The 23330-nt window shown below is 62.3% G+C and overlaps 6 protein-coding genes and 1 pseudogene across 7 annotated transcripts; 4 read left to right on the top strand and 3 right to left on the bottom strand.

Annotated features, from left to right (window-relative positions):
- Positions 1 to 266: 266 nt before the first annotated feature.
- Positions 267 to 2444, bottom strand: LOC133231511 (BTB/POZ domain-containing protein 17-like). Its single transcript, XM_061389902.1, has 2 exons — positions 2410 to 2444; positions 267 to 2060 (listed from the first exon to the last, which is right to left on the bottom strand). Exons 1-2 carry the CDS (start codon positions 2442 to 2444, stop codon positions 686 to 688), a joined length of 1410 nt encoding a protein of 469 aa, XP_061245886.1. The 3' UTR covers positions 267 to 685.
- A 595-nt stretch (positions 2445 to 3039) lies between these two features.
- Positions 3040 to 5049, top strand: LOC133232923 (kinesin-like protein KIF19). Its single transcript, XM_061392929.1, has 4 exons — positions 3040 to 3408; positions 3874 to 4010; positions 4255 to 4359; positions 4501 to 5049. The coding sequence occupies exons 1-3, from the start codon at positions 3376 to 3378 to the stop codon at positions 4349 to 4351; spliced, it is 267 nt and encodes an 88-aa protein (XP_061248913.1). The 5' UTR covers positions 3040 to 3375; the 3' UTR covers positions 4352 to 4359; positions 4501 to 5049.
- Positions 5050 to 5079: 30 nt separating this feature from the next.
- LOC133232920 (kinesin-like protein KIF19) lies at positions 5080 to 6444 on the top strand. Its single transcript, XM_061392925.1, has 2 exons — positions 5080 to 6007; positions 6261 to 6444. The coding sequence occupies exons 1-2, from the start codon at positions 5104 to 5106 to the stop codon at positions 6389 to 6391; spliced, it is 1035 nt and encodes a 344-aa protein (XP_061248909.1). The 5' UTR covers positions 5080 to 5103; the 3' UTR covers positions 6392 to 6444.
- A 1678-nt stretch (positions 6445 to 8122) lies between these two features.
- LOC133231510 (BTB/POZ domain-containing protein 17-like) lies at positions 8123 to 9893 on the bottom strand (annotated as a pseudogene).
- Positions 9894 to 10742: 849 nt separating this feature from the next.
- On the top strand, positions 10743 to 13351 carry LOC133231509 (kinesin-like protein KIF19). Its single transcript, XM_061389900.1, has 4 exons — positions 10743 to 10857; positions 11323 to 12055; positions 12698 to 13092; positions 13244 to 13351. The coding sequence occupies exons 2-4, from the start codon at positions 11935 to 11937 to the stop codon at positions 13349 to 13351; spliced, it is 624 nt and encodes a 207-aa protein (XP_061245884.1). The 5' UTR covers positions 10743 to 10857; positions 11323 to 11934.
- Positions 13352 to 15159: 1808 nt separating this feature from the next.
- LOC133231508 (BTB/POZ domain-containing protein 17-like) lies at positions 15160 to 16853 on the bottom strand. Its single transcript, XM_061389899.1, has one exon. It carries the CDS (start codon positions 16851 to 16853, stop codon positions 15579 to 15581), a length of 1275 nt encoding a protein of 424 aa, XP_061245883.1. The 3' UTR covers positions 15160 to 15578.
- A 1074-nt stretch (positions 16854 to 17927) lies between these two features.
- Positions 17928 to 21246, top strand: LOC133232919 (kinesin-like protein KIF19). 2 transcript variants are annotated; one of them, XM_061392924.1, is made up of 7 exons: positions 17928 to 18296; positions 18762 to 18898; positions 19143 to 19248; positions 19390 to 19477; positions 20120 to 20487; positions 20641 to 20848; positions 21102 to 21246. In XM_061392924.1, exons 1-7 carry the CDS (start codon positions 18264 to 18266, stop codon positions 21230 to 21232), a joined length of 1071 nt encoding a protein of 356 aa, XP_061248908.1. In that variant the 5' UTR covers positions 17928 to 18263; the 3' UTR covers positions 21233 to 21246. The 2 variants fall into 2 exon arrangements, with proteins under 2 accessions (XP_061248908.1, XP_061248907.1); XM_061392923.1 differs by having other exon boundaries at positions 19143 to 19477.
- Positions 21247 to 23330: the final 2084 nt, after the last annotated feature.

Here is a 23330-nt window from a genome sequence, read left to right as displayed (position 1 = left end):
TTTCAGGTGAGAAAGCTCCCCCAAGGTGCACCTGACCATCTCGATGCTTTTACCTGCCCTGTCCCCTGTGGGGACGGGGGCCCTTGGGGAAAAGGTAATGAACGATGGGGAGTCCCTGACCTGTGGAGCCCTCCTTGGACTGTTTTTGCCCCCAGAACTGGGTGGTTTAATCACCCCCTTGCCGCTCCGAGCGCTGGTTTATTCTACCAAGAGCTCTGGCTTCCCACGTAGTGCTGGTGATAAACAATCCACTTGCCAATGCAGGAGACGCAAGAGACACGGGTTCGATTCCTGGGTTGGGAAGATTCCCCTGCAGGAGGAAAGGGCATCGCCCTCCAGTATTCTTGCCTGAAAAGTTCCACGGGCAGAGGAGCCTGCCAGGCTACAGTACACGAGGTGGCAAAGACTGAAACACCGCTGAGCACACACATACACAGCTCCAGGAACCTTCCTTTCAGGTCAGTGAGAAAGCAGCTGCTGAAACCAGGCATCTGGTCTACCACCCACCACCTGGCTTCTATCCACCCAGCTCTCAGGACGCTAGGGCCTGGTCCCCCAGCGGGCCAGGACAGACACCTCCACTGGCCATGCCAATCCCGGTCCCTCTGCGCCATCTCTGCTGGGCCTTTATTTTCCTGATCCAGAGGCCTCAGGAAGGCTCAGCTTCCCACCCCGGCCCGCCTGGCTACTTGGGGGTCCGGATGAGGGTGTGATAGACGGGCTTGACAATGAGGTGGAGATGCAGGGCATTCTCCACCAGGTACTCGGAGTTGCGCCGCTGCAGGTCGGCGTGCGCCAGGAAGTCACCGGCCTCCTCGCTGCTCTGGTGGAAGCTGTAGGCGTGGCGGACCAGCAGGCGGCCGTGGTGGCGCGCCCCCACCAGCACGGTCTTCTGGAAGCTCACGCCCGCCGCGTCGCCGCCGCTGCTGGCCGGCGTGACCACCAGCCGGGGCCGGCCGTCCTCGGGGCGTGCGAGGGGCAGCGCTGTGCCCGTGGCGTCCGCGTAGACAGGCCGCAGGCTTACCGGCAGCCAGCGTGGCGAGAAGAGCACGTTCCAGGTGACCCGGCGGCCCGAGTCGTGGCCGCTTGGGCCCAGCTGCGTCTGGAAGCTGGTGCTGCGATCGTCGCGGGCTGGGTTGTTGATGACCCACGGGGCGCCCCAGGCGGGCGCAAGGTAGTTGCGGGGCAGGAAGGCACTGCCATTGACGTCGAAAAACTTGGCGTAGTGCAGCGGCGAGGCGGCGTGGAACTGGTAGGCCTGAAGGAGCAGGTCGGCCACCGCCGGGCCGTGGCGCGCCAGGGCGGCCGAGCGCGCCTGAAGCTGGAACAGTTGAGCCGGAGGGATCATGGGGTAACGGATGGCGCGCAGCGCGCGCTCGGCCACAGCCGGCGGCGGCCGCGCGCGGCCCAGCCACGCCTCCAGCGCCTGGAAGAGCTCCAGCTCGTCCTGCAGCACGAGGTCCGAGCGCGGAAGCAGCTGCGCCAGCAGCTCAGGGCTCACGGCGCCCCACTCGGCGCTCCCCGCCACGGCCGACAGGTTCCAGGCCAGGAACTGCAGGCAGCTCTGGCGCAGGGCCTCGTCCCCGGTGCTCACCGCGTAGTGGTACCAGCCCACCGCCGGGCCCGCGCCGCCCGCCAGGTGCGCGCGCATATAGTCGGCCACGCCCCGCTGCAAGGAGGCCACGCGGTACTTGGTGGCCAGCTGGTGCAGGGGGATGGCCTGTGCCAGCAGCACGGTCAGCTCTCCGCAGTAGAGGTACCTGCCAGAGAGGTACAGAGATGGAGCGCGGTCAGGGAGGCCTGCGGTTACCCTACCCAGCGCTGCCTCCTGAGTCCCGAGGGTACCCGGCCTTGGGCAGACAGTATCGTCATTAAGGGAGCCAACAGAAGGACCTTCCCGCGCGCATCCTACTTCACCGCCTCTTCTTTCCGGTTTCTCGTGGGACGTGGAAATAAGCAAGCATTTATTGAGCACAGGTGGCTCAGTGGTGAAGCATCCGCCTGCCAATTCAGGAGACGCAGGTTCTGTCCCTGGGTCAGGAAGATCCCCTGGAGTAGGAAATGGCTACCCCCTCCAGTATTCTTGCCTGGAGAACCCCATGGACAGAGGAGCCTGGCGGGTCACAGAGTCAGACACCAGTGAGGGACTAACGCTTTGTGTGTGTGGACTCAGTCGCTCAGTTGGGTCCGACTCTTTGCTACCCCCTGGACTATAGCCCACCAGCCTCCTCTGTCCATGGGATTCTCCAGGCAAGAACTCATCTTTAAAATGGGAGTGGTCAAGCCTAGTGGGGTTGATGAGAAGAGTAAATAAATCCTTTCACACATTAAAGACTCAGAAAACTGTTAGCCAACATTTTAATGAGGATTTTCCAGATCTCCCTTCTCTGTTCTGGAGCATAACCATACCAGGGGGCTTCCGGGTCCACCAGTCCAGAGGGCATGAGATGGGCTGCGGTTGAGCTGGTCCACGGAGCTCATTTCCCTGGATTCCCTGGTGGCTCAGATGGCAAAGAGTCCGCCCGCCAATGCGGGAGACCGAGGTTCGATCCCTGGGTCGGGAAGATCCCTTGGAGAAAGAAATGGCAGCCCACTCCAATGTCCTCGCCTGGAGAATCCCATGGAAGGAGGAGCCTGGCGGGCTGCGGTCCATGGGGTCGCAAAGAGTCGAAAAGAACTGAGCGACTGCACTGCACGGAGCCTGTTTCAGGGACGGGTTGCAATAAGTGGGCACAGAGGGGTCACTCAGGAGCAGTCCCCGGGTGCAGAGTTCAAGACACTACTTCGAAAAGCAGGCCTCGGAGTGGGGCTTCAGCCGGCCGCACAGCATCCGGGGGCTTGGAAGGGCGAGGACCCGCTCAGCGGCGGGCGCGGGCGGCCCCTCATCGGCCACCTGGTGCTGACGGCCCGCTCGGCTCCCCAGCTGGCGCTGGAGCAGCGGTACCGAGAGCTGCGCGCGCGGGGCCGCCGCCTGGAGGAGACGCTGCCGAGGCGCGTCAGCTCGGAGCAGCAGCGCGAGGCGCTCGGCCCGCTCTGCCGCGTGCACGAGCTGGAGCTGGAGAAGGCCGAGATGCAGTCGCAAGCCCTGCTCCGCGACGGCGCGCTCCGCCACCGCCGCGAGGCCCTGCGCCGCCTGGAGCAGCGCCTCAGCCTCTGCGAGGAGATCATCCGCGCCCAGCGGCAGCTCATCCAGGGTAGGGTCCCCGCGCTACCTACCCCGCGAGTCCGACCCGCTAAGGGCCCGAGAGCGCGCACTGAGCCCTGCCTCTCCGCTCCCCCACCCTAGACGGCAACCTGGCCGTGCCGCAGCACCTGCAGGAGCTGTACGAAGTGTACCTGCGGGAGCATGAGGAGGGCAACCTGGAGCGTGCCACCATGATGGACCGCCTGGCCTCTCGGGCCCTGCAGGTGGGCGCCCGGGCCGCACCATGCGCCCCTGTGCTAGGGGCAGGGCTGATGCCCAAGGCGGCGCCTTCCAGCAAGTAGGCTGGCCTCGGGACCGGGCTGGCTGGTCCCCAGAAAGCTGACACCTCCTCCTTCTCCGACACAGAGCCTCGCCAAGCTCTCCTCCCGTGGTGTTCTTCTCCCGCACGTGTCCCCATCCAGGGTCTGAAGGTCAGGGTTGGCCATCTGAGATATCACTAAGGGCCCCAGATGCCCTCCCAGGAGCCCAGGCCACCAGGCGGTGCCCCTGGGGATGCCTAGCAGACCACGGCTGGCCCCTGGGGACTCAGAACACAAGCCCCCCTGTCTTCTGGGGCTCCCAGCCCAGATTACAGCCCCAGACACTCTGTGTGCCTGTGTCACCCAGGCTGTTTACTCAGTCCGAGACCAAGTCTTCCGACTCCCCTCTCCCTCCTTTCCTCTCCCCAGGACAGCGCCTTGCCCAAGATTAGCCCCCCAGGAACTGTGCCGACCCCGGAGGAGTCTGACCTAGAGAGCGTCAAGATGCCGAACTCCGAGTCCCCGCACCAGCACGGAAGCTTCCTCCCTCTGCTCGGCACTGAGAGGTGAGCTGAGGACCACTTCCAGCCATCCAGCCCGCCTGAGCCACCAGGCCGTGTCTCAGAGATGCCAGCCCAGACCTGGCTTCAGGGAGGATGGAGCAGGAAAGAGGGGAGGGGGGCACAGGTCTGGAGCCAGGACTTTGGGGTCCTCGTTCCCACAATGCAACAGTTCTCAGGAGGGGTGGCAGTGGGACCCCCGTGGTACCAGCCTGGGCAACAGCTGCCCATCCTCCTCTGCCCACCTCAGTGAAGCCAACCACCCGTTCAAGACCAGCTCCCGGGCCTGGCAAGCGAAGGGCTTCTGTCTGCCCACCCCACCCCCAATCCGGGGGGCAACCTGGTGACACAGGAGGTGAGCAGTGGGCCCCACGGGTGGGAGTACCCAGAAGAGACATCCAGTGGTTGGGATGGAACTTTTCCAAAACAGCCCTCTGAGGACATAGGGTTCCTGCTGGGTCCAATGGCTTCTTTTCCCAACCCATTCATCTCACAGGCCACCACTCAGGTCGGACTGAACGGCCAGATCAACTCCTCCCCTGAAAGCATCGAGAATCTGTCGGAGATCCCCTTGTCCCACAAAGGTGTGTCCCCTGCCTCCCCCGACACCCCATCAGCCTGAGCCTGGCATGATCTCAATAGCTCAGTGCACCCAGCCGAAGCCCCTTCCTTCCCTCTCCTCTGCTGAACACACCCAGGCATCGTTCTAGAAAGAGAGGCACTAGTACCCAGAGAAGAGTAACCACCTGCTCTGTCCACACAGAGCAGGGGACACAATTGGAAACCAGAATGGGGAACACATGGTACTTGGGGTCACGCCCCCTCCACTTCCCACTCGGAAATAATTGTAATAGCAAATAGAGTCCGAATCCTCCCTACCCTGTGGCCACAGGTGACCCTCATATCTCAGCAATCCATCCTCAGAACCTGGGACTTCCCTGGCAGTCCAGTGGTTAAGACTCAGCACTTCCACTGCAGCGGGTGAAGGTTCGATCCCCAGTCAGGGAACTAAGATCCCGTATGCCGTGTGTCATGGTAAAAAAAAAAAAAAAAATCTTCCCAACCCACTGAGGCTAGTTTTACCATCATCAGTTTACAGATGAAAAGAAGGCTCAGAAACTTGCCCAAAGTTGCTCAAACTGCAAGTTGGGGTGAGCTGCAGCAGAGAAAGGGGTGTTGGAGGTGCAGGAGCGGGGGGGGAAACGTGGCATTGATCCCGGGGTGGGTGCCCCTCTGTCCCGCCGCAGGGAGGAAGGAGACCACGGCCAACACCAAGAGCATCGCCGGGAAGGCTGCCCGGCACCACTCCCAGGCCCTGGGGGCCGAGGGGCGCCAACTGCTGGCACCCACCATAAAGCAGAGCAGCCTGTCCCTGCACTTGAAGGGCCAGACTGATGACGTGCGGCCGCCCGGACCGCTGGCCTGCAAGCGGCCGCCCAGCCCCACCCTCCAGCACACCGCCAGCGAGGACAGCCTATCCAGCAGCACAGGCGAGGCGCCATCCCGGGCAGTCGAGCGTCATGGCGATGGCCCTTGTCCCCCGCTGCAAGGCCAGAAGAAAAGCCCAAGAAACAAACGAGAGGAGTCCCTGGAGGCAAAGAGGAAGCGGAGGTCCCAGGCCTTTGAAGTCACCAGACAAGGGGTGAGCCTAGAGGGACAGGAGCTGGGGGTGTCTGGGCCCCTTCCTTGCCGGGTTCTGAAGGCTGGACTCCTCCAGAGGCCCCAGGGTACCACTAGCTGTGCACCACTCTCCATGGAGTTTCCCCCAACTGAACCCAACATCTCCTTGTATCAGATCCCCACGCAGCTCCCAGCTCATCTGGCTCTCCAGCCAACACAGCTGTCCCGCCCCAAGATGCACGTTGCTGGACCCCGGCCTGGGGAGAAACACACCGAAGAACAGAGGATGCCAGTGGTTGGACACCTGACCCCTACCATCAGACCCCTGGGAAAGGCCACGCTGCCTATGGCCAAGGTCAAACTCCCTCCGTGCCAGAGCTTGGGTGAGTCCCAGCAAGTGTCGGGGGGCGGGGATAGCAATGGGGAGAGGGGAGCCCTTGGCCAGGCCAGGGAGGAGACTGGTTGAACTCCCTGCCCCTATGGCTGCCCCTTGCTGGAAACTGGGTTCCTGAAGACTATTAGTGGGACTGGCCTCTGAGGGGAGGTGCCCCTAGGGAGTTCAGAGCCACTGTGGGTGACGAGAGGGGCATGGAGAGGCATGCCTTAAAGCAGAGCTCCTGGCCCTTCCCGTTGCAGGCCCCGAGGACACCTCCCCTGTCGCTGCCCCCTCCAACCCAGGGGATGTTTCCGAACGGGTTGCTCGGATGCCCCGCCTGCCCTATGGCACAAGCACCCAAAGCAAAAATGGGCACTTTGGGCACAACTGAGGGGCCCTGCCCGGAACCGGCCCTCCTGCCCGCCAAGGCTTGATGGGGTGTGGTAGTAATGGGAGACGGAGGCTGGGCAGATGGGGATGACCTGGCATCAGGAGCTCGGGATCTCAGAAGGCTGGGGCCCCTGGGACCCAGGAACCATGGGGGTGCCTGCCCCCACACTTCCGTGCCTTCAGTGCCAACGGGAAGGGGAACTGAGCCCAGGAGGCATGGCCTGGATGGCAGGGCTCCCTGGCTTCCCAGCCCTGGATCCCAGGGCTCCCTGGGCACAGACTCCTGTTGCCGAAACTCTTCTCTAAGATCTGCAACCAGATTGGCCTGAGGAATGTGGGGCGGGGGTGGAGCAAGGAGGGACTGTTCATGGGATTAGGGCTCCTGGGCCCACATCTGGGACAAGGGCATGCTGGATGGCTGGGGAAGGGCCTGCCGGGCATTTCCCTTACTGTGGCTGGGGGCTGGAAAGGAATCTAGCTTTGTTACTCAGCAGTCGTTTCCACCTTCCCCCTGCCCCAGAACTGCTTGTTAACAATAAAAATCCCATTTGAGTTTTGTTGGTTGTTCCGGAAACTAGACCTTGTCTGAAAGGTGGGGTGGTCCTGACAGACTGGGCTTCCGTTCCCCGGGTCGTGCTAATGGTAAAGAACCTGCCTGCAATGCAGGAGATGCAAGAGATGTGGGTTCAATCCCTGGGTCAGGAAGATCCCCTGGAGGAAGAAATGGCAACCCACTCCAGATTCTTGCCTGAGGAATCCCATGGGTAGAGGACTGGCGGGCTCCAGTCCACGGGGCTGCAAAGAGCCGGACACGGCTGAGCGACCGAGCACATCACTGATTAAGATTCAACCCAAGTCCCCTCTTCCCACCACACCCTCTTCTTCTCCGGCTGGTTGTAGAGCACCAGTCAACAGACTCCTGGGGGAAAGCGTTTTTCCTCCGGACTCTGAGGTCTCTGCCCAGACCCCCTCCCAGGAGAGGTCAGAGACTTAGGGTTGTGCTTACCCCTCCCACCCCAGGAAGCCAGGGCTCAGAAACTGCTCAACTGAGCCCCTCAGTTTCAGGTGAGAAAGCTCCCCCAAGGTGCACCTGGCCATCTCGATGCTTTTACCTGCCCTGTCCCCTGTGGGGACGGGGGCCCTTGGGGAAAAGGTAATGAACGATGGGGAGTCCCTGACCTGTGGAGCCCTCCTTGGACTGTTTTTGCCCCCAGAACTGGGTGGTTTAATCACCCCCTTGCCGCTCCGAGCGCTGGTTTATTCTACCAAGAGCTCTGGCTTCCCACGTAGTGCTGGTGATAAACAATCCACTTGCCAATGCAGGAGACGCAAGAGACACGGGTTCGATTCCTGGGTTGGGAAGATCCCCTACAGGAGGAAAGGGCATTGCCCTCCAGTATTCTTGCCTGAAAAGTTCCACGGGCAGAGGAGCCTGCCAGGCTACATACAGTACATGAGGTGGCAAAGACTGAAACACTGCTGAGCACACACATACACACCACCAGGAACCTTCCTTTCAGGTCAGTGAGAAAGCAACTCCTGAAACCAGGCATCTGGTCTACCACCAACCACCTGGCTTCTATCCACCCAGCTCTCAGGCTGCTAGCGCCTGGTCCCCCAGCGGGCCAGGACAGACACCTCCACTGGCCATGCCAATCCCGGTCCCTCTGCGCCATCTCTACTGGGCCTTTATTTTCCTGATCCAGAGGCCTCAGGGATGCTGAGCTCCCGCCCCGGCCCGCCTGGCTACTTGGGGGTCCGGATGAGGGTGTGATAGACGGGCTTGACAATGAGGTGGAGATGCAGGGCATTCTCCACCAGGTACTCGGAGTTGCGCCGCTGCAGGTCGGTGTGCGCCAGGAAGTCACCGGCCTCCTCGCTGCTCTGGTGGAAGCTGTAGGCGTGGCGGACCAGCAGGCGGCCGTGGTGGCGCGCCCCCACCAGCACGGTCTTCTGGAAGCTCACGCCCGCCGCGTCGCCCCCGCTGCTGGCCGGCGTGACCACCAGCCCGGGCCGGCCGTCCTCGGGGCGTGCGAGGGGCAGCGCTGTGCCCGTGGCGTCCGCGTAGACAGGCCGCAGGCTTACCGGCAGCGAGCGTGGCGAGAAGAGCACGTTCCAGGTGACCCGGCGGCCCGAGTCATGGCTGCTTGGGCCCAGCTGCGTCTGGAAGCTGGTGCTGCGATCGTCGCGGGCCGGGTTGTTGATGACCCACGGGCGCCGCAGGCAGGCGCGAGGTAGTTGTGGGGCAGGATGGCGCACCGTTGACGTCGAAAAACTTGGCATAGTGCAGCGGCGAGGCGGCGTGGAACTGGTAGGCCTGAAGGAGCAGGTCGGCCACCGCCGGGCCGTGGCGCGCCAGGGCGGCCGAGCGCGCCTGAAGCTGAAACAGCTGCGCCGCAGGGATCATGGGGTAACGGATGGCGCGCAGCGCGCGCTCGGCCACAGCCGGCGGCGGCCGCGCGCGGCCCAGCCACGCCTCCAGCGCCTGGAAGAGCTCCAGCTCGTCCTGCAGCACGAGGTCCGAGCGCGGAAGCAGCTGCGCCAGCAGCTCAGGGCTCACGGCGCCCCACTCGGCGCTCCCCGCCACGGCCGACAGGTTCCAGGCCAGGAACTGCAGGCAGCTCTGGCGCAGGGCCTCGTCCCCGGTGCTCACCGCGTAGTGGTACCAGCCCACCGCCGGGCCCGCGCCGCCCGCCAGGTGCGCGCGCATATAGTCGGCCACGCCCCGCTGCAAGGAGGCCACGCGGTACTTGGTGGCCAGCTGGTGCAGGGGGATGGCCTGTGCCAGCAGCACGGTCAGCTCTCCGCAGTAGAGGTACCTGCCAGAGAGGTACAGAGATGGAGCGCGGTCAGGGAGGCCAGCGGTTACCCTATCCAGCGCTGCCTCCTGAGTCCCGAGGGTACCCGGCCTTGGGCAGACAGTATCGTCATTAAGGGAGCCAACAGAAGGACCTTCCCGCGCGCATCCTACTTCACCGCCTCTTCTTTCCGGTTTCTCGTGGGACGTGGAAATAAGCAAGCATTTATTGAGCACAGGTGGCTCAGTGGTGAAGCATCCGCCTGCCAATTCAGGAGACGCAGGTTCTGTCCCTGGGTCAGGAAGATCCCCTGGAGTAGGAAATGGCTACCCCCTCCAGTATTCTTTCCTGGAGAACCCCATGGACAGAGGAGCCTGGCGGGTCACAGAGTCAGACACCAGTGAGGGACTAACGCTTTGTGTGTGTGGACTCAGTCGCTCAGTTGGGTCCGACTCTTTGCTACCCCCTGGACTATAGCCCACCAGCCTCCTCTGTCCATGGGATTCTCCAGGCAAGAACTCATCTTTAAAATGGGAGTGGTCAAGCCTAGTGGGGTTGATGAGAAGAGTAAATAAATCCTTTCACACATTAAAGACTCAGAAAACTGTTAGCCAACATTTTAATGAGGATTTTCCAGATCTCCCTTCTCTGTTCTGGAGCATAGCCATACCAGGGGGCTTCAGGGTCTACCAGTCCAGAGGGCATGAGATGGGCTGCGGTTGAGCTGGTCCACGGAGCTCATTTCCCTGGATTCCCTGGTGGCTCAGATGGTAAAGAGTCCGCCCGCCAATGCGGGAGACCGAGGTTCGATCCCTGGGTCGGGAAGATCCCTTGGAGAAAGAAATGGCAGCCCACTCCAATGTCCTCGCCTGGAGAATCCCATGGAAGGAGGAGCCTGGCGGGCTGCGGTCCATGGGGTCGCAAAGAGTCGAAAAGAACTGAGCGACTGCACTGCACGGAGCCTGTTTCAGGGACGGGTTGCAATAAGTGGGCACAGAGGGGTCACTCAGGAGCAGTCCCCGGGTGCAGAGTTCAAGACACTACTTCGAAAAGCAGGCCTCGGAGTGGGGCTTCAGCCGGCCGCACAGCATCCGGGGGCTTGGAAGGGCAAGGACCCGCTCAGCGGCGGGCGCGGGCGGCCCCTCATCGGCCACCTGGTGCTGACGACCCGCTCGGCTCCCCAGCTGGCGCTGGAGCAGCGGTACCGAGAGCTGCGCGCGCGGGGCCGCCGCCTGGAGGAGACGCTGCCGAGGCGCGTCAGCTCGGAGCAGCAGCGCGAGGCGCTCGGCCCGCTCTGCCGCGTGCACGAGCTGGAACTGGAGAACGCCAAGATGCAGTCGCAAGCCCTGCTCCGCGACGGCGCGCACCGCCACCGCCGCGAGGCCCTGCGCCGCCTGGAGCAGCGCCTCAGCCTCTGCGAGGAGATCATCCGCGCCCAGCGGCAGCTCATCCAGGGTAGGGTCCCCGCGCTACCTACCCCGCGAGTCCGACCCGCTAAGGGCCCGAGAGCGCGCACTGAGCCCTGCCTCTCCGCTCCCCCACCCTAGACGGCAACCTGGCCGTGCCGCAGCATCTGCAGGAGCTGTACGAAGTGTACCTGCGGGAGCATGAGGAGGGCAACCTGGAGCGTGCCACCATGATGGACCGCCTGGCCTCTCGGGCCCTGCAGGTGGGCGCCCGGGCCGCACCATGCGCCCCTGTGCTAGGGGCAGGGCTGATGCCCAAGGCGGCGCCTTCCAGCAAGTAGGCTGGCCTCGGGACCGGGCTGGCTGGTCCCCAGAAAGCTGACAGCTCCTCCTTCTCCGACACAGAGCCTCGCCAAGCTCTCCTCCCGTGGTGTTCTTCTCCCGCACGTGTCCCCATCCAGGGTCTGAAGGTCAGGGTTGGCCATCTGAGATATCACTAAGGGCCCCAGATGCCCTCCCAGGAGCCCAGGCCACCAGGCGGTGCCCCTGGGGATGCCTAGCAGACCACGGCTGGCCCCTGGGGACTCAGAACACAAGCCCCCCTGTCTTCTGGGGCTCCCAGCCCAGATTACAGCCCCAGACACTCTGTGTGCCTGTGTCACCCAGGCTGTTTACTCAGTCCGAGACCAAGTCTTCCGACTCCCCTCTCCCTCCTTTCCTCTCCCCAGGACAGCGCCTTGCCCAAGATTAGCCCCCCAGGAACTGTGCCGACCCCGGGGGAGTCTGACCTAGAGAGCGTCAAGATGCCGAACTCCGAGTCCCCGCACCAGCACGGAAGCTTCCTCCCTCTGCTCGGCACTGAGAGGTGAGCTGAGGACCACTTCCAGCCATCCAGCCCGCCTGAGCCACCAGGCCGTGTCTCAGAGATGCCAGCCCAGACCTGGCCTCCCAGGGAGGATGGAGCAGGAAAGAGGGGAGGGGGGCACAGGTCTGGAGCCAGGACTTTGGGGTCCTCGTTCCCACAATGCAACAGTTCTCAAGGAGGCGTGGCAGTGGGACCCCCGTGGTACCAGCCTGGGCAACAGCTGCCCATCCTCCTCTGCCCACCTCAGTGAAGCCAACCACCTGTTCAAGGCCAGCTCCCGGGCCTGGCAAGCGAAGGGCTCCTGTCTGCCCACCCCACCCCCAATCCTGGCCGGCACCCTGGTGACACAGGAGGTGAGCAGTGGGCCCCACGGTTCCCTGGATGTGGGTGGGAGTACCCGGGAGGGACACCCAGTGGTTGGGATGGAACTTTTCCAAAACAGCCCTCTGAGGACATAGGGTTCCTGCTGGGTCCAATGGCTTCTCTTCCCAACCCATTCATCTCACAAGCTGCCACTCAGGTCGGTCTGAACGGCCAGATCAACTCCTCCCCCGGAAGCATCGAGAATCTGTCGGAGATCCCCTTGTCCCACAAAGGTGTGTCCCCTGCCTCCCCCACCCCCCATCAGCCTGAGCCCGGCATGATCTCAATAGCTCAGCGCACCCAGCCGAAGCCCCTTCCTTCCCTCTCCTCTGCTGAACACACCCAGGCATCGTTCTAGAAAGAGAGGCACCAGTACCCAGAGAAGAGTAACCACCTGCTCTGTCCACACAGAGCAGGGGACACAATTGGAAACCAGAATGGGGAACACATGGTACTTGGGGTCACGCCCCCTCCACTTCCCACTCGGAAATAGAGTCCGAATCCTCCCTACCCTGTGGCCACAGGTGACCCTCATATCTCAGCAATCCATCTTCAGAACCTGGGACTTCCCTGGCAGTCCAGTGGTTAAGACTCAGCACTTCCACTGCAGTGGGTGAAAGTTCGATCCCCACTCAGGGAACTAAGATCCTGTATGCCATGTGTCATGGTCAAAAAAAAAAATCTTCCCAACCCACTGAGGCTGGTTTTACCATCGTCAGTTTACAGATGAAAAGAAGGCTCAGAAACTTGCCCAAAGTTTCTCAAACAGCAAGCAAGTTGGGGTGAGCTGCAGCAGAGAAGGGGGTATTGGAGGTGCAGGAGGGGGGAGCGGAATGTGGCCTTGATCCTGGGGTGGGTGCCCCTTCCCGCCGCAGGGAGGAAGGAGACCGCGGCCGACACCAAGAGCATCACTGGGAAGGCTGCCCGGCACCGCTCGCAGGCCCTGGGGGCCAAGGGGCGCCAACTGCTGGCACCCACCATGAAGCAGAGCAGCCTGTCCCTGCACTCGCTGGGCGAGACTGATGACGTGTGGCCACCGAGACCGCTGGCCTGCAAGCGGCCGCCCAGCCCCACCCTCCAGCACACCGCCAGCGAGGACAGCCTATCCAGCAGCACAGGCGAGGCGCCATCCCGGGCAGTCGAGCGTCATGGCGATGGCCCTTGTCCCCCGCTGCAAGGCCAGAAGAAAAGCCCAAGAAAGAAACGAGATGAGTCCCTGGAGGCAAAGAGGAAGCGGAGGTCCCAGGCCTTTGAAGTCACAGGACAAGGGGTGAGCCTAGAGGGACAGGAGCTGGGGGTGTCTGGGCCCCCTCCTTGCCGGGTTCTGAAGGCTGGACTCCTCCAGAGGCCCCAGGGTACCCCAGCTGTGCACCACTCTCCATGGAGTGTCCCCCAACTGAACCTAACATCTCCTATATCAGATCCCCACGCAGCTCCAAGCTCATCTGGCTCTCCAGCCAACGCAGCTGTCCCACCCCAAGATGCACGTCGCTGGACCCTGTTCCATGGAGAATCACACGTCAGAATAGAGGATGCCAGTGGTTGGGCACCTGACCCCTACCATCAGACCCCTGAGAAAGGCCACGCTGCCTATGGCCAAGGTCAAACTCCCTCCGTGCCAGGATTTGGGTGAGTCCCAGCAAGTGTCGGGGGGCGGGGATAGCAATGGGGAGAGGGGAGCCCTTGGCCAGGCCAGGGAGGAGACTGGTTGAACTCCCTGCCCCTATGGCTGCCCCTTGCTGGAAACTGGGTTCCTGAAGTCTATTAGTGGGACTGGCCTCTGGGGGGAGGTGCCCCTAGGGAGTTCAGAGCCACTGTGGGTGACGAGAGGGGCATGGAGAGGCATGCCTTAAAGCAGAGCTCCTGGCCCTTCCCGTTGCAGGCCCCGAGGACACCTCCCCTGTCGCTGCCCCCTCCAACCCAGGGGATGTTTCCGAACGGGTTACTCGGATGCCCCGCCTGCCCTATGGCACAAGCGCTCAAGGCAAAAATGGGCACTTAGGGCACAACTGAGGGGCCCTGCCCGGAACCGGCCCTCCTGCCCGCCAAGGCTTGATGGGGTGTGGCAGTAATGGGAGACGGAGGCTGGGCAGATGGGGATGACCTGGCATCAGGAGCTCGGGATCTCAGAAGGCTGGGGCCCCTGGGACCCAGGAACCATGGGGGTGCCTGCCCCCACACTTCCGTGCCTTCAGTGCCAACGGGAAGGGGAACTGAGCCCAGGAGGCATGGCCTGGATGGCAGGGCTCCCTGGCTTCCCAGCCCTGGATCCCAGGGCTCCCTGGGCACAGACTCCTGTTGCCGAAACTCTTCTCTAAGATCTGCAACCAGATTGGCCTGAGGAATGTGGGGCGGGGGTGGAGCAAGGAGGGACTGTTCATGGGATTAGGGCTCCTGGGCCCACATCTGGGACAAGGGCATGCTGGATGGCTGGGGAAGGGCCCGCCGGGCATTTCCCTTACTGTGGCTGGGGGCTGGAAAGGAATCTAGCTTTGTTACTCAGCAGTCATTTCCACCTTCCCCCTGCCCCAGAACTGCTTGTTAACAATAAAAATCCCATTTGAGTTTTGTTGGTTGTTCCGGAAACTAGACCTTGTCTGAAAGGTGGGGTGGTCCTGACAGACTGGGCTTCCGTTCCCCGGGTCGTGCTAATGGTAAAGAACCTGCCTGCAATGCAGGAGATGCAAGAGATGTGGGTTCAATCCCTGGGTCAGGAAGATCCCCTGGAGGAAGAAATGGCAACCCACTCCAGATTCTTGCCTGAGGAATCCCATGGGTAGAGGACTGGCGGGCTCCAGTCCACGGGGCTGCAAAGAGCCGGACACGGCTGAGCGACCGAGCACATCACTGATTAAGATTCAACCCAAGTCCCCTCTTCCCACCACACCCTCTTCTTCTCCGGCTGGTTGTAGAGCACCAGTCAACAGACTCCTGGGGGAAAGCGTTTTTCCTCCGGACTCTGAGGTCTCTGCCCAGACCCCCTCCCAGGAGAGGTCAGAGACTTAGGGTTGTGCTTACCCCTCCCACCCCAGGAAGCCAGGGCTCAGAAACTGCTCAACTGAGCCCCTCAGTTTCAGGTGAGAAAGCTCCCCCAAGGTGCACCTGACCATCTCGATGCTTTTACCTGCCCTGTCCCCTGTGGGGACGGGGGCCCTTGGGGAAAAGGTAATGAACGATGGGGAGTCCCTGACCTGTGGAGCCCTCCTTGGACTGTTTTTGCCCCCAGAACTGGGTGGTTTAATCACCCCCTTGCCGCTCCGAGCGCTGGTTTATTCTACCAAGAGCTCTGGCTTCCCACGTAGTGCTGGTGATAAACAATCCACTTGCCAATGCAGGAGACGCAAGAGACACGGGTTCGATTCCTGGGTTGGGAAGATTCCCCTGCAGGAGGAAAGGGCATCGCCCTCCAGTATTCTTGCCTGAAAAGTTCCACGGGCAGAGGAGCCTGCCAGGCTACAGTACACGAGGTGGCAAAGACTGAAACACCGCTGAGCACACACATACACAGCTCCAGGAACCTTCCTTTCAGGTCAGTGAGAAAGCAGCTGCTGAAACCAGGCATCTGGTCTACCACCCACCACCTGGCTTCTATCCACCCAGCTCTCAGGACGCTAGGGCCTGGTCCCCCAGCGGGCCAGGACAGACACCTCCACTGGCCATGCCAATCCCGGTCCCTCTGCGCCATCTCTGCTGGGCCTTTATTTTCCTGATCCAGAGGCCTCAGGAAGGCTCAGCTTCCCACCCCGGCCCGCCTGGCTACTTGGGGGTCCGGATGAGGGTGTGATAGACGGGCTTGACAATGAGGTGGAGATGCAGGGCATTCTCCACCAGGTACTCGGAGTTGCGCCGCTGCAGGTCGGCGTGCGCCAGGAAGTCACCGGCCTCCTCGCTGCTCTGGTGGAAGCTGTAGGCGTGGCGGACCAGCAGGCGGCCGTGGTGGCGCGCCCCCACCAGCACGGTCTTCTGGAAGCTCACGCCCGCCGCGTCGCCGCCGCTGCTGGCCGGCGTGACCACCAGCCGGGGCCGGCCGTCCTCGGGGCGTGCGAGGGGCAGCGCTGTGCCCGTGGCGTCCGCGTAGACAGGCCGCAGGCTTACCGGCAGCCAGCGTGGCGAGAAGAGCACGTTCCAGGTGACCCGGCGGCCCGAGTCGTGGCCGCTTGGGCCCAGCTGCGTCTGGAAGCTGGTGCTGCGATCGTCGCGGGCTGGGTTGTTGATGACCCACGGGGCGCCCCAGGCGGGCGCAAGGTAGTTGCGGGGCAGGAAGGCACTGCCATTGACGTCGAAAAACTTGGCGTAGTGCAGCGGCGAGGCGGCGTGGAACTGGTAGGCCTGAAGGAGCAGGTCGGCCACCGCCGGGCCGTGGCGCGCCAGGGCGGCCGAGCGCGCCTGAAGCTGGAACAGTTGAGCCGGAGGGATCATGGGGTAACGGATGGCGCGCAGCGCGCGCTCGGCCACAGCCGGCGGCGGCCGCGCGCGGCCCAGCCACGCCTCCAGCGCCTGGAAGAGCTCCAGCTCGTCCTGCAGCACGAGGTCCGAGCGCGGAAGCAGCTGCGCCAGCAGCTCAGGGCTCACGGCGCCCCACTCGGCGCTCCCCGCCACGGCCGACAGGTTCCAGGCCAGGAACTGCAGGCAGCTCTGGCGCAGGGCCTCGTCCCCGGTGCTCACCGCGTAGTGGTACCAGCCCACCGCCGGGCCCGCGCCGCCCGCCAGGTGCGCGCGCATATAGTCGGCCACGCCCCGCTGCAAGGAGGCCACGCGGTACTTGGTGGCCAGCTGGTGCAGGGGGATGGCCTGTGCCAGCAGCACGGTCAGCTCTCCGCAGTAGAGGTACCTGCCAGAGAGGTACAGAGATGGAGCGCGGTCAGGGAGGCCTGCGGTTACCCTACCCAGCGCTGCCTCCTGAGTCCCGAGGGTACCCGGCCTTGGGCAGACAGTATCGTCATTAAGGGAGCCAACAGAAGGACCTTCCCGCGCGCATCCTACTTCACCGCCTCTTCTTTCCGGTTTCTCGTGGGACGTGGAAATAAGCATTTATTGAGCACAGGTGGCTCAGTGGTGAAGCATCCGCCTGCCAATTCAGGAGACGCAGGTTCTGTCCCTGGGTCAGGAAGATCCCCTGGAGTAGGAAATGGCTACCCCCTCCAGTATTCTTTCCTGGAGAACCCCATGGACAGAGGAGCCTGGCGGGTCACAGAGTCAGACACCAGTGAGGGACTAACGCTTTGTGTGTGTGGACTCAGTCGCTCAGTTGGGTCCGACTCTTTGCTACCCCCTGGACTATAGCCCACCAGCCTCCTCTGTCCATGGGATTCTCCAGGCAAGAACTCATCTTTAAAATGGGAGTGGTCAAGCCTAGTGGGGTTGATGAGAAGAGTAAATAAATCCTTTCACACATTAAAGACTCAGAAAACTGTTAGCCAACATTTTAATGAGGATTTTCCAGATCTCCCTTCTCTGTTCTGGAGCATAACCATACCAGGGGCTTCCGGGTCCACCAGTCCAGAGGGCATGAGATGGGCTGCGGTTGAGCTGGTCCACGGAGCTCATTTCCCTGGATTCCCTGGTGGCTCAGATGGCAAAGAGTCCGCCCGCCAATGCGGGAGACCGAGGTTCGATCCCTGGGTCGGGAAGATCCCTTGGAGAAAGAAATGGCAGCCCACTCCAATGTCCTCGCCTGGAGAATCCCATGGAAGGAGGAGCCTGGCGGGCTGCGGTCCATGGGGTCGCAAAGAGTCGAAAAGAACTGAGCGACTGCACTGCACGGAGCCTGTTTCAGGGACGGGTTGCAATAAGTGGGCACAGAGGGGTCACTCAGGAGCAGTCCCCGGGTGCAGAGTTCAAGACACTACTTCGAAAAGCAGGCCTCGGAGTGGGGCTTCAGCCGGCCGCACAGCATCCGGGGGCTTGGAAGGGCGAGGACCCGCTCAGCGGCGGGCGCGGGCGGCCCCTCATCGGCCACCTGGTGCTGACGGCCCGCTCGGCTCCCCAGCTGGCGCTGGAGCAGCGGTACCGAGAGCTGCGCGCGCGGGGCCGCCGCCTGGAGGAGACGCTGCCGAGGCGCGTCAGCTCGGAGCAGCAGCGCGAGGCGCTCGGCCCGCTCTGCCGCGTGCACGAGCTGGAGCTGGAGAAGGCCGAGATGCAGTCGCAAGCCCTGCTCCGCGACGGCGCGCTCCGCCACCGCCGCGAGGCCCTGCGCCGCCTGGAGCAGCGCCTCAGCCTCTGCGAGGAGATCATCCGCGCCCAGCGGCAGCTCATCCAGGGTAGGGTCCCCGCGCTACCTACCCCGCGAGTCCGACCCGCTAAGGGCCCGAGAGCGCGCACTGAGCCCTGCCTCTCCGCTCCCCCACCCTAGACGGCAACCTGGCCGTGCCGCAGCATCTGCAGGAGCTGTACGAAGTGTACCTGCGGGAGCATGAGGAGGGCAACCTGGAGCGTGCCACCATGATGGACCGCCTGGCCTCTCGGGCCCTGCAGGTGGGCGCCCGGGCCGCACCATGCGCCCCTGTGCTAGGGGCAGGGCTGATGCCCAAGGCGGCGCCTTCCAGCAAGTAGGCTGGCCTCGGGACCGGGCTGGCTGGTCCCCAGAAAGCTGACACCTCCTCCTTCTCCGACACAGAGCCTCGCCAAGCTCTCCTCCCGTGGTGTTCTTCTCCCGCACGTGTCCCCATCCAGGGTCTGAAGGTCAGGGTTGGCCATCTGAGATATCACTAAGGGCCCCAGATGCCCTCCCAGGAGCCCAGGCCACCAGGCGGTGCCCCTGGGGATGCCTAGCAGACCACGGCTGGCCCCTGGGGACTCAGAACACAAGCCCCCCTGTCTTCTGGGGCTCCCAGCCCAGATTACAGCCCCAGACACTCTGTGTGCCTGTGTCACCCAGGCTGTTTACTCAGTCCGAGACCAAGTCTTCCGACTCCCCTCTCCCTCCTTTCCTCTCCCCAGGACAGCGCCTTGCCCAAGATTAGCCCCCCAGGAACTGTGCCGACCCCGGGGGAGTCTGACCTAGAGAGCGTCAAGATGCCGAACTCCGAGTCCCCGCACCAGCACGGAAGCTTCCTCCCTCTGCTCGGCACTGAGAGGTGAGCTGAGGACCACTTCCAGCCATCCAGCCCGCCTGAGCCACCAGGCCGTGTCTCAGAGATGCCAGCCCAGACCTGGCTTCAGGGAGGATGGAGCAGGAAAGAGGGGAGGGGGGCACAGGTCTGGAGCCAGGACTTTGGGGTCCTCGTTCCCACAATGCAACAGTTCTCAGGAGGGGTGGCAGTGGGACCCCCGTGGTACCAGCCTGGGCAACAGCTGCCCATCCTCCTCTGCCCACCTCAGTGAAGCCAACCACCCGTTCAAGACCAGCTCCCGGGCCTGGCAAGCGAAGGGCTTCTGTCTGCCCACCCCACCCCCAATCCGGGGGGGCAACCTGGTGACACAGGAGGTGAGCAGTGGGCCCCACGGGTGGGAGTACCCAGAAGAGACATCCAGTGGTTGGGATGGAACTTTTCCAAAACAGCCCTCTGAGGACATAGGGTTCCTGCTGGGTCCAATGGCTTCTTTTCCCAACCCATTCATCTCACAGGCCACCACTCAGGTCGGACTGAACGGCCAGATCAACTCCTCCCCTGAAAGCATCGAGAATCTGTCGGAGATCCCCTTGTCCCACAAAGGTGTGTCCCCTGCCTCCCCCGACACCCCATCAGCCTGAGCCTGGCATGATCTCAATAGCTCAGTGCACCCAGCCGAAGCCCCTTCCTTCCCTCTCCTCTGCTGAACACACCCAGGCATCGTTCTAGAAAGAGAGGCACTAGTACCCAGAGAAGAGTAACCACCTGCTCTGTCCACACAGAGCAGGGGACACAATTGGAAACCAGAATGGGGAACACATGGTACTTGGGGTCACGCCCCCTCCACTTCCCACTCGGAAATAGAGTCCGAATCCTCCCTACCCTGTGGCCACAGGTGACCCTCATTATCTCAGCAATCCATCCTCAGAACCTGGGACTTCCCTGGCAGTCCAGTGGTTAAGACTCAGCACTTCCACTGCAGTGGGTGAAGGTTCGATCCCCAGTCAGGGAACTAAGATCCCGTATGCCGTGTGTCATGGTAAAAAAAAAAAAAAATCTTCCCAACCCACTGAGGCTAGTTTTACCATCATCAGTTTACAGATGAAAAGAAGGCTCAGAAACTTGCCCAAAGTTGCTCAAACTGCAAGTTGGGGTGAGCTGCAGCAGAGAAAGGGGTGTTGGAGGTGCAGTGGGGGGGAAACGTGGCATTGATCCCGGGGTGGGTGCCGCTCTGTCCCGCCACAGGGAGGAAGGAGACCACGGCCGACACCAAGAGCATCGCCGGGAAGGCTGCCCGGCACCACTCCCAGGCCCTGGGGGCCGAGGGGCGCCAACTGCTGGCACCCACCATAAAGCAGAGCAGCCTGTCCCTGCACTTGAAGGGCCAGACTGATGACGTGCGGCCGCCCAGCCCCACCCTCCAGCACACCGCCAGCGAGGACAGCCTATCCAGCAGCACAGGCGAGGCGCCATCCCGGGCAGTCGAGCGTCATGGCGATGGCCCTTGTCCCCGGCTGCAAGGCCAGAAGAAAAGCCCAAGAAAGAAACGAGAGGAGTCCCTGGAGGCAAAGAGGAAGCGGAAGTCCCAGGCCTTTGAAGTCACAGGACAAGGGGTGAGCCTAGAGGGACAGGAGCTGGGGGTGTCTGGGCCCCCTCCTTGCTGGGTTCTGAAGGCTGGACTCCTCCAGAGGCCCCAGGGTACCACTAGCTGTGCACCACTCTCCATGGAGTTTCCCCCAACTGAACCCAACATCTCCTTGTATCAGATCCCCACGCAGCTCCCAGCTCATCTGGCTCTCCAGCCAACGCAGCTGTCCCGCCCCAAGATGCACGTTGCTGGACCCCAGCCTGTGGAGAATCACACCGAAGAACAGAGGATGCCAGTGGTTGGACACCTGACGCCTACCATCAGACCCCTGGGAAAGGCCACGCTGCCTATGGCCAAGGTCAAACTCCCTCCGTGCCAGAGCTTGGGTGAGTCCCAGCAAGTGTCGGGGGGCAGGGATAGCAATGGGGAGAGGGGAGCCCTTGGCCAGGCCAGGGAGGAGACTGGTTGAACTCCCTGCCCCTGTGGCTGCCCCTTGCTGGAAACTGGGTTCCTGAAGACTATTAGTGGGACTGGCCTCTGGGGGGAGGTGCCCCTAGGGAGTTCAGAGCCACTGTGGGTGACGAGAGGGGCATGGAGAGGCATGCCTTAAAGCAGAGCTCCTGGCCCTTCCCGTTGCAGGCCCCGAGGACACCTCCCCTGTCGCTGCCCCCTCCAACCCAGGGGATGTTTCCGAACGGGTTGCTCGGATGCCCCGCCTGCCCTATGGCACAAGCACCCAAGGCAAAAATGGGCGCTTAGGGCACAACTGAGGGGCCCTGCCTGGAACCGGCCCTCCTGCCTGCACAACGCCCCGCCCCCACTAAAGAGACTTCTGCTTCGGAAGCAGACCTGCCCTTGACCCAGCGGCTTCCGTTGCCCCCTTGGTGTGGCCCTTCCTCACAACCCAGCCCCACAGAGGGGCTCCCAGCCCAGTCTGTCCTGGCCTGGGCTTCTAGGCTCTTTCTTCCCTCTGTGATGGAGGAGTTACTTGCCCCCGTGCTCGGGCCAGGGGGTGGGGAGCAACCCAGAGGTCACACTACTGAAGCCCGGCCCTTGGTGGTCAGCAGGGAGGCCGTGCTGTCAAAGCCTGCCAGTCGGCGGTCCTAGTGGGGAGAGGTGGGCCTAGGCGTCCGTCACCTGCTGGCATGAGGGGGGTCCCAGCACAGCCTTGCTTGGAGCTGGGGGTTGTTCTCCTGGGGCTGAGAGAGTCCGTGTTCCCCCCGCTTTGCAGAGGTGGACACGGGCAGGGCAGAGTGCCCTCTGCGGACCAGAGGCTGGTGCCTGCATTCTGAGGAAGCTGGAGCCAGGATTGGATTTGTAAAGAGGAGGTTCAGGTGCCTGTGGTCTTACCTGCCCCACCCACTGCCCCCGGGGATGTTGATTTGGGTTGACGGTTGATTTGGGGCGTCATCATAGCGCTGTCAACACAATGCCTTCTTACATGTCTCCAGGGCTTCCCTGGTGGCGCTAGTGGTAAAGAACTCACCTGCCAATGCAGGAGACATAGGAGATACAGGTTCGAGCCCTGGGTCGGGAAGATCCCCTGAAAGAGGGCCTGGCAACCCACTCCAGTATTCTTGCCTGGAGCATCCCATGGACAGAGGAGCCTGGTGGGCAACAGTCCATAGGTTCACAGAGTCCGACACAACTGAAGCGACTTAGTATGCACACGTAGACGTCTCCACGGGTTCCTGGATGCCCAGTGCTTCCCCAGTGCCTGGTGCGTGGTCGGGATTTAAGAGATGTTAGTTTATCTCAAGGGCTGACAGTCAGGATGGTTTCAGGCCCCGGAGATAAGTGAGACCCTGGCCCACCTCCTGCCCACCCGCTTCTGGCTTCAGGGCTTTCTATCTGGTGGTCCCCAGTTGGTCACTGCCACATATATATGTTCGGGGAAGAGTCCAGTAGGAGCTCAGTCTCCTAGCATTGGGGGTTGGGACTAGACTCTGATGCCAGACCCTTCAGGGAGTGCCCCTGATGACTGTAAAGTGGGGGAGGGCAGCCTGAGAGGGCGGTGGGGCCCAGGAGTCCCAAGGCTGGAAAAAGAAGCTCCCAGAACAAAGAGCTTCCTTCTCCCCACCCCACCCCCACTGCCCCGAGGAGCCCACAGCCCACTGCCTCTCCCCTCAGCCTCCCCGACTGTGTTTATCTGTAGGATTTAAGTCACCTGCCCATATGCATAATCCCATAATTAGCCTCAAAGCCCAAGTGTCAACCTCCCTGTACCCCTGGGGGTCCTGTCTCAGGAGTCAGGCGAGGGGCTTCCTAGTCTCTGTTTTCTCATCAGAAAGCAGGATGTTAATAACCTGCTCTGCCCGGCCCTAGAGCTGTTGAGAGGATTAGAGCGATCCTGTGAGGGTGAGGCTATTGTGAAAGATAAATAGAGGATAAGGTGGCAGGTGCTGAGCGTCAGAATCCGTGAGTGTTGTTCGGGAGCCAGGGCGTCTTCAGTCTGCTCACTGCCCCAGGGGCAGGGCCTCCCTGCACGCCCACCGCCCACCGTCTGGTTGCTTCCCGGCTCTGTGACCCCAGAGGGCCGAGCCTGGTGGAGCGTGACTTGGGAGAGGATTTGGGGAGCCTTTCCCTCCACCCTTAGCCACACCACCACGCATCTCCCCAGCCCCCTCCCAGCCCCAGACAACCACTTTCCATCTCTGTAGATTCGCCTGCTCTGGACAGTTCGTGGAAACGGGGTCCTGAAATGTGTGGTTCTTCGTGTCTGACTGGTTTCACTGAGCATGTTTTCAGGGTTCATCCGCGTTGTCGCCTGGGTCAGAGTGTCATTCCTTTTCGTGGCTGGATAGGATTCCATGCTGCTCTGCATCTGATCGACCTCTCCTCAGTTGAAGGACATTTGGCTTGTTTCCT

The sequence above is a fragment of the Bos javanicus genome, chromosome 19 (assembly GCF_032452875.1).
Source record: "Bos javanicus breed banteng chromosome 19, ARS-OSU_banteng_1.0, whole genome shotgun sequence".
Lineage (NCBI taxonomy): Eukaryota > Metazoa > Chordata > Mammalia > Artiodactyla > Bovidae > Bos > Bos javanicus.
Note: the sequence above shows the minus strand (reverse complement) of the source record. Positions and strands in the feature narration are given on the sequence as shown.

Bases quoted from the DNA above. Each gene is read 5' to 3' on its own strand.
- LOC133231511 (XM_061389902.1), bottom strand. From the start codon at position 2,444: ATGCCCTCTGGACTGGTGGACCCGGAAGCCCCCTG. The intron at 2,061-2,409 runs GTATGGTTATGC...GGGGTAGCCATT, and splicing joins GTGGACCCGGAAGCCCCCTG to TCCTACTCCAGGGGATCTTC.
- LOC133232923 (XM_061392929.1), top strand. From the start codon at position 3,376: ATGATGGACCGCCTGGCCTCTCGGGCCCTGCAG. The intron at 3,409-3,873 runs GTGGGCGCCCGG...TCCTCTCCCCAG, and splicing joins TGGCCTCTCGGGCCCTGCAG to GACAGCGCCTTGCCCAAGAT. The intron at 4,011-4,254 runs GTGAGCTGAGGA...TGCCCACCTCAG, and splicing joins CCTCTGCTCGGCACTGAGAG to TGAAGCCAACCACCCGTTCA.
- LOC133232920 (XM_061392925.1), top strand. From the start codon at position 5,104: ATGAAAAGAAGGCTCAGAAACTTGCCCAAAGTTGCTCAAACTGCAAGT. The intron at 6,008-6,260 runs GTGAGTCCCAGC...TTCCCGTTGCAG, and splicing joins CCCTCCGTGCCAGAGCTTGG to GCCCCGAGGACACCTCCCCT.
- LOC133231509 (XM_061389900.1), top strand. From the start codon at position 11,935: ATGGCTTCTCTTCCCAACCCATTCATCTCACAAGCTGCCACTCAGGTC. The intron at 12,056-12,697 runs GTGTGTCCCCTG...TTCCCGCCGCAG, and splicing joins GATCCCCTTGTCCCACAAAG to GGAGGAAGGAGACCGCGGCC. The intron at 13,093-13,243 runs GTGAGCCTAGAG...CTCCTATATCAG, and splicing joins TTGAAGTCACAGGACAAGGG to ATCCCCACGCAGCTCCAAGC.
- LOC133231508 (XM_061389899.1), bottom strand. From the start codon at position 16,853: ATGCTTATTTCCACGTCCCACGAGAAACCGGAAAGAAGAGGCGGTGAA.
- LOC133232919 (XM_061392923.1), top strand. From the start codon at position 18,264: ATGATGGACCGCCTGGCCTCTCGGGCCCTGCAG. The intron at 18,899-19,142 runs GTGAGCTGAGGA...TGCCCACCTCAG, and splicing joins CCTCTGCTCGGCACTGAGAG to TGAAGCCAACCACCCGTTCA. The intron at 20,849-21,101 runs GTGAGTCCCAGC...TTCCCGTTGCAG, and splicing joins CCCTCCGTGCCAGAGCTTGG to GCCCCGAGGACACCTCCCCT.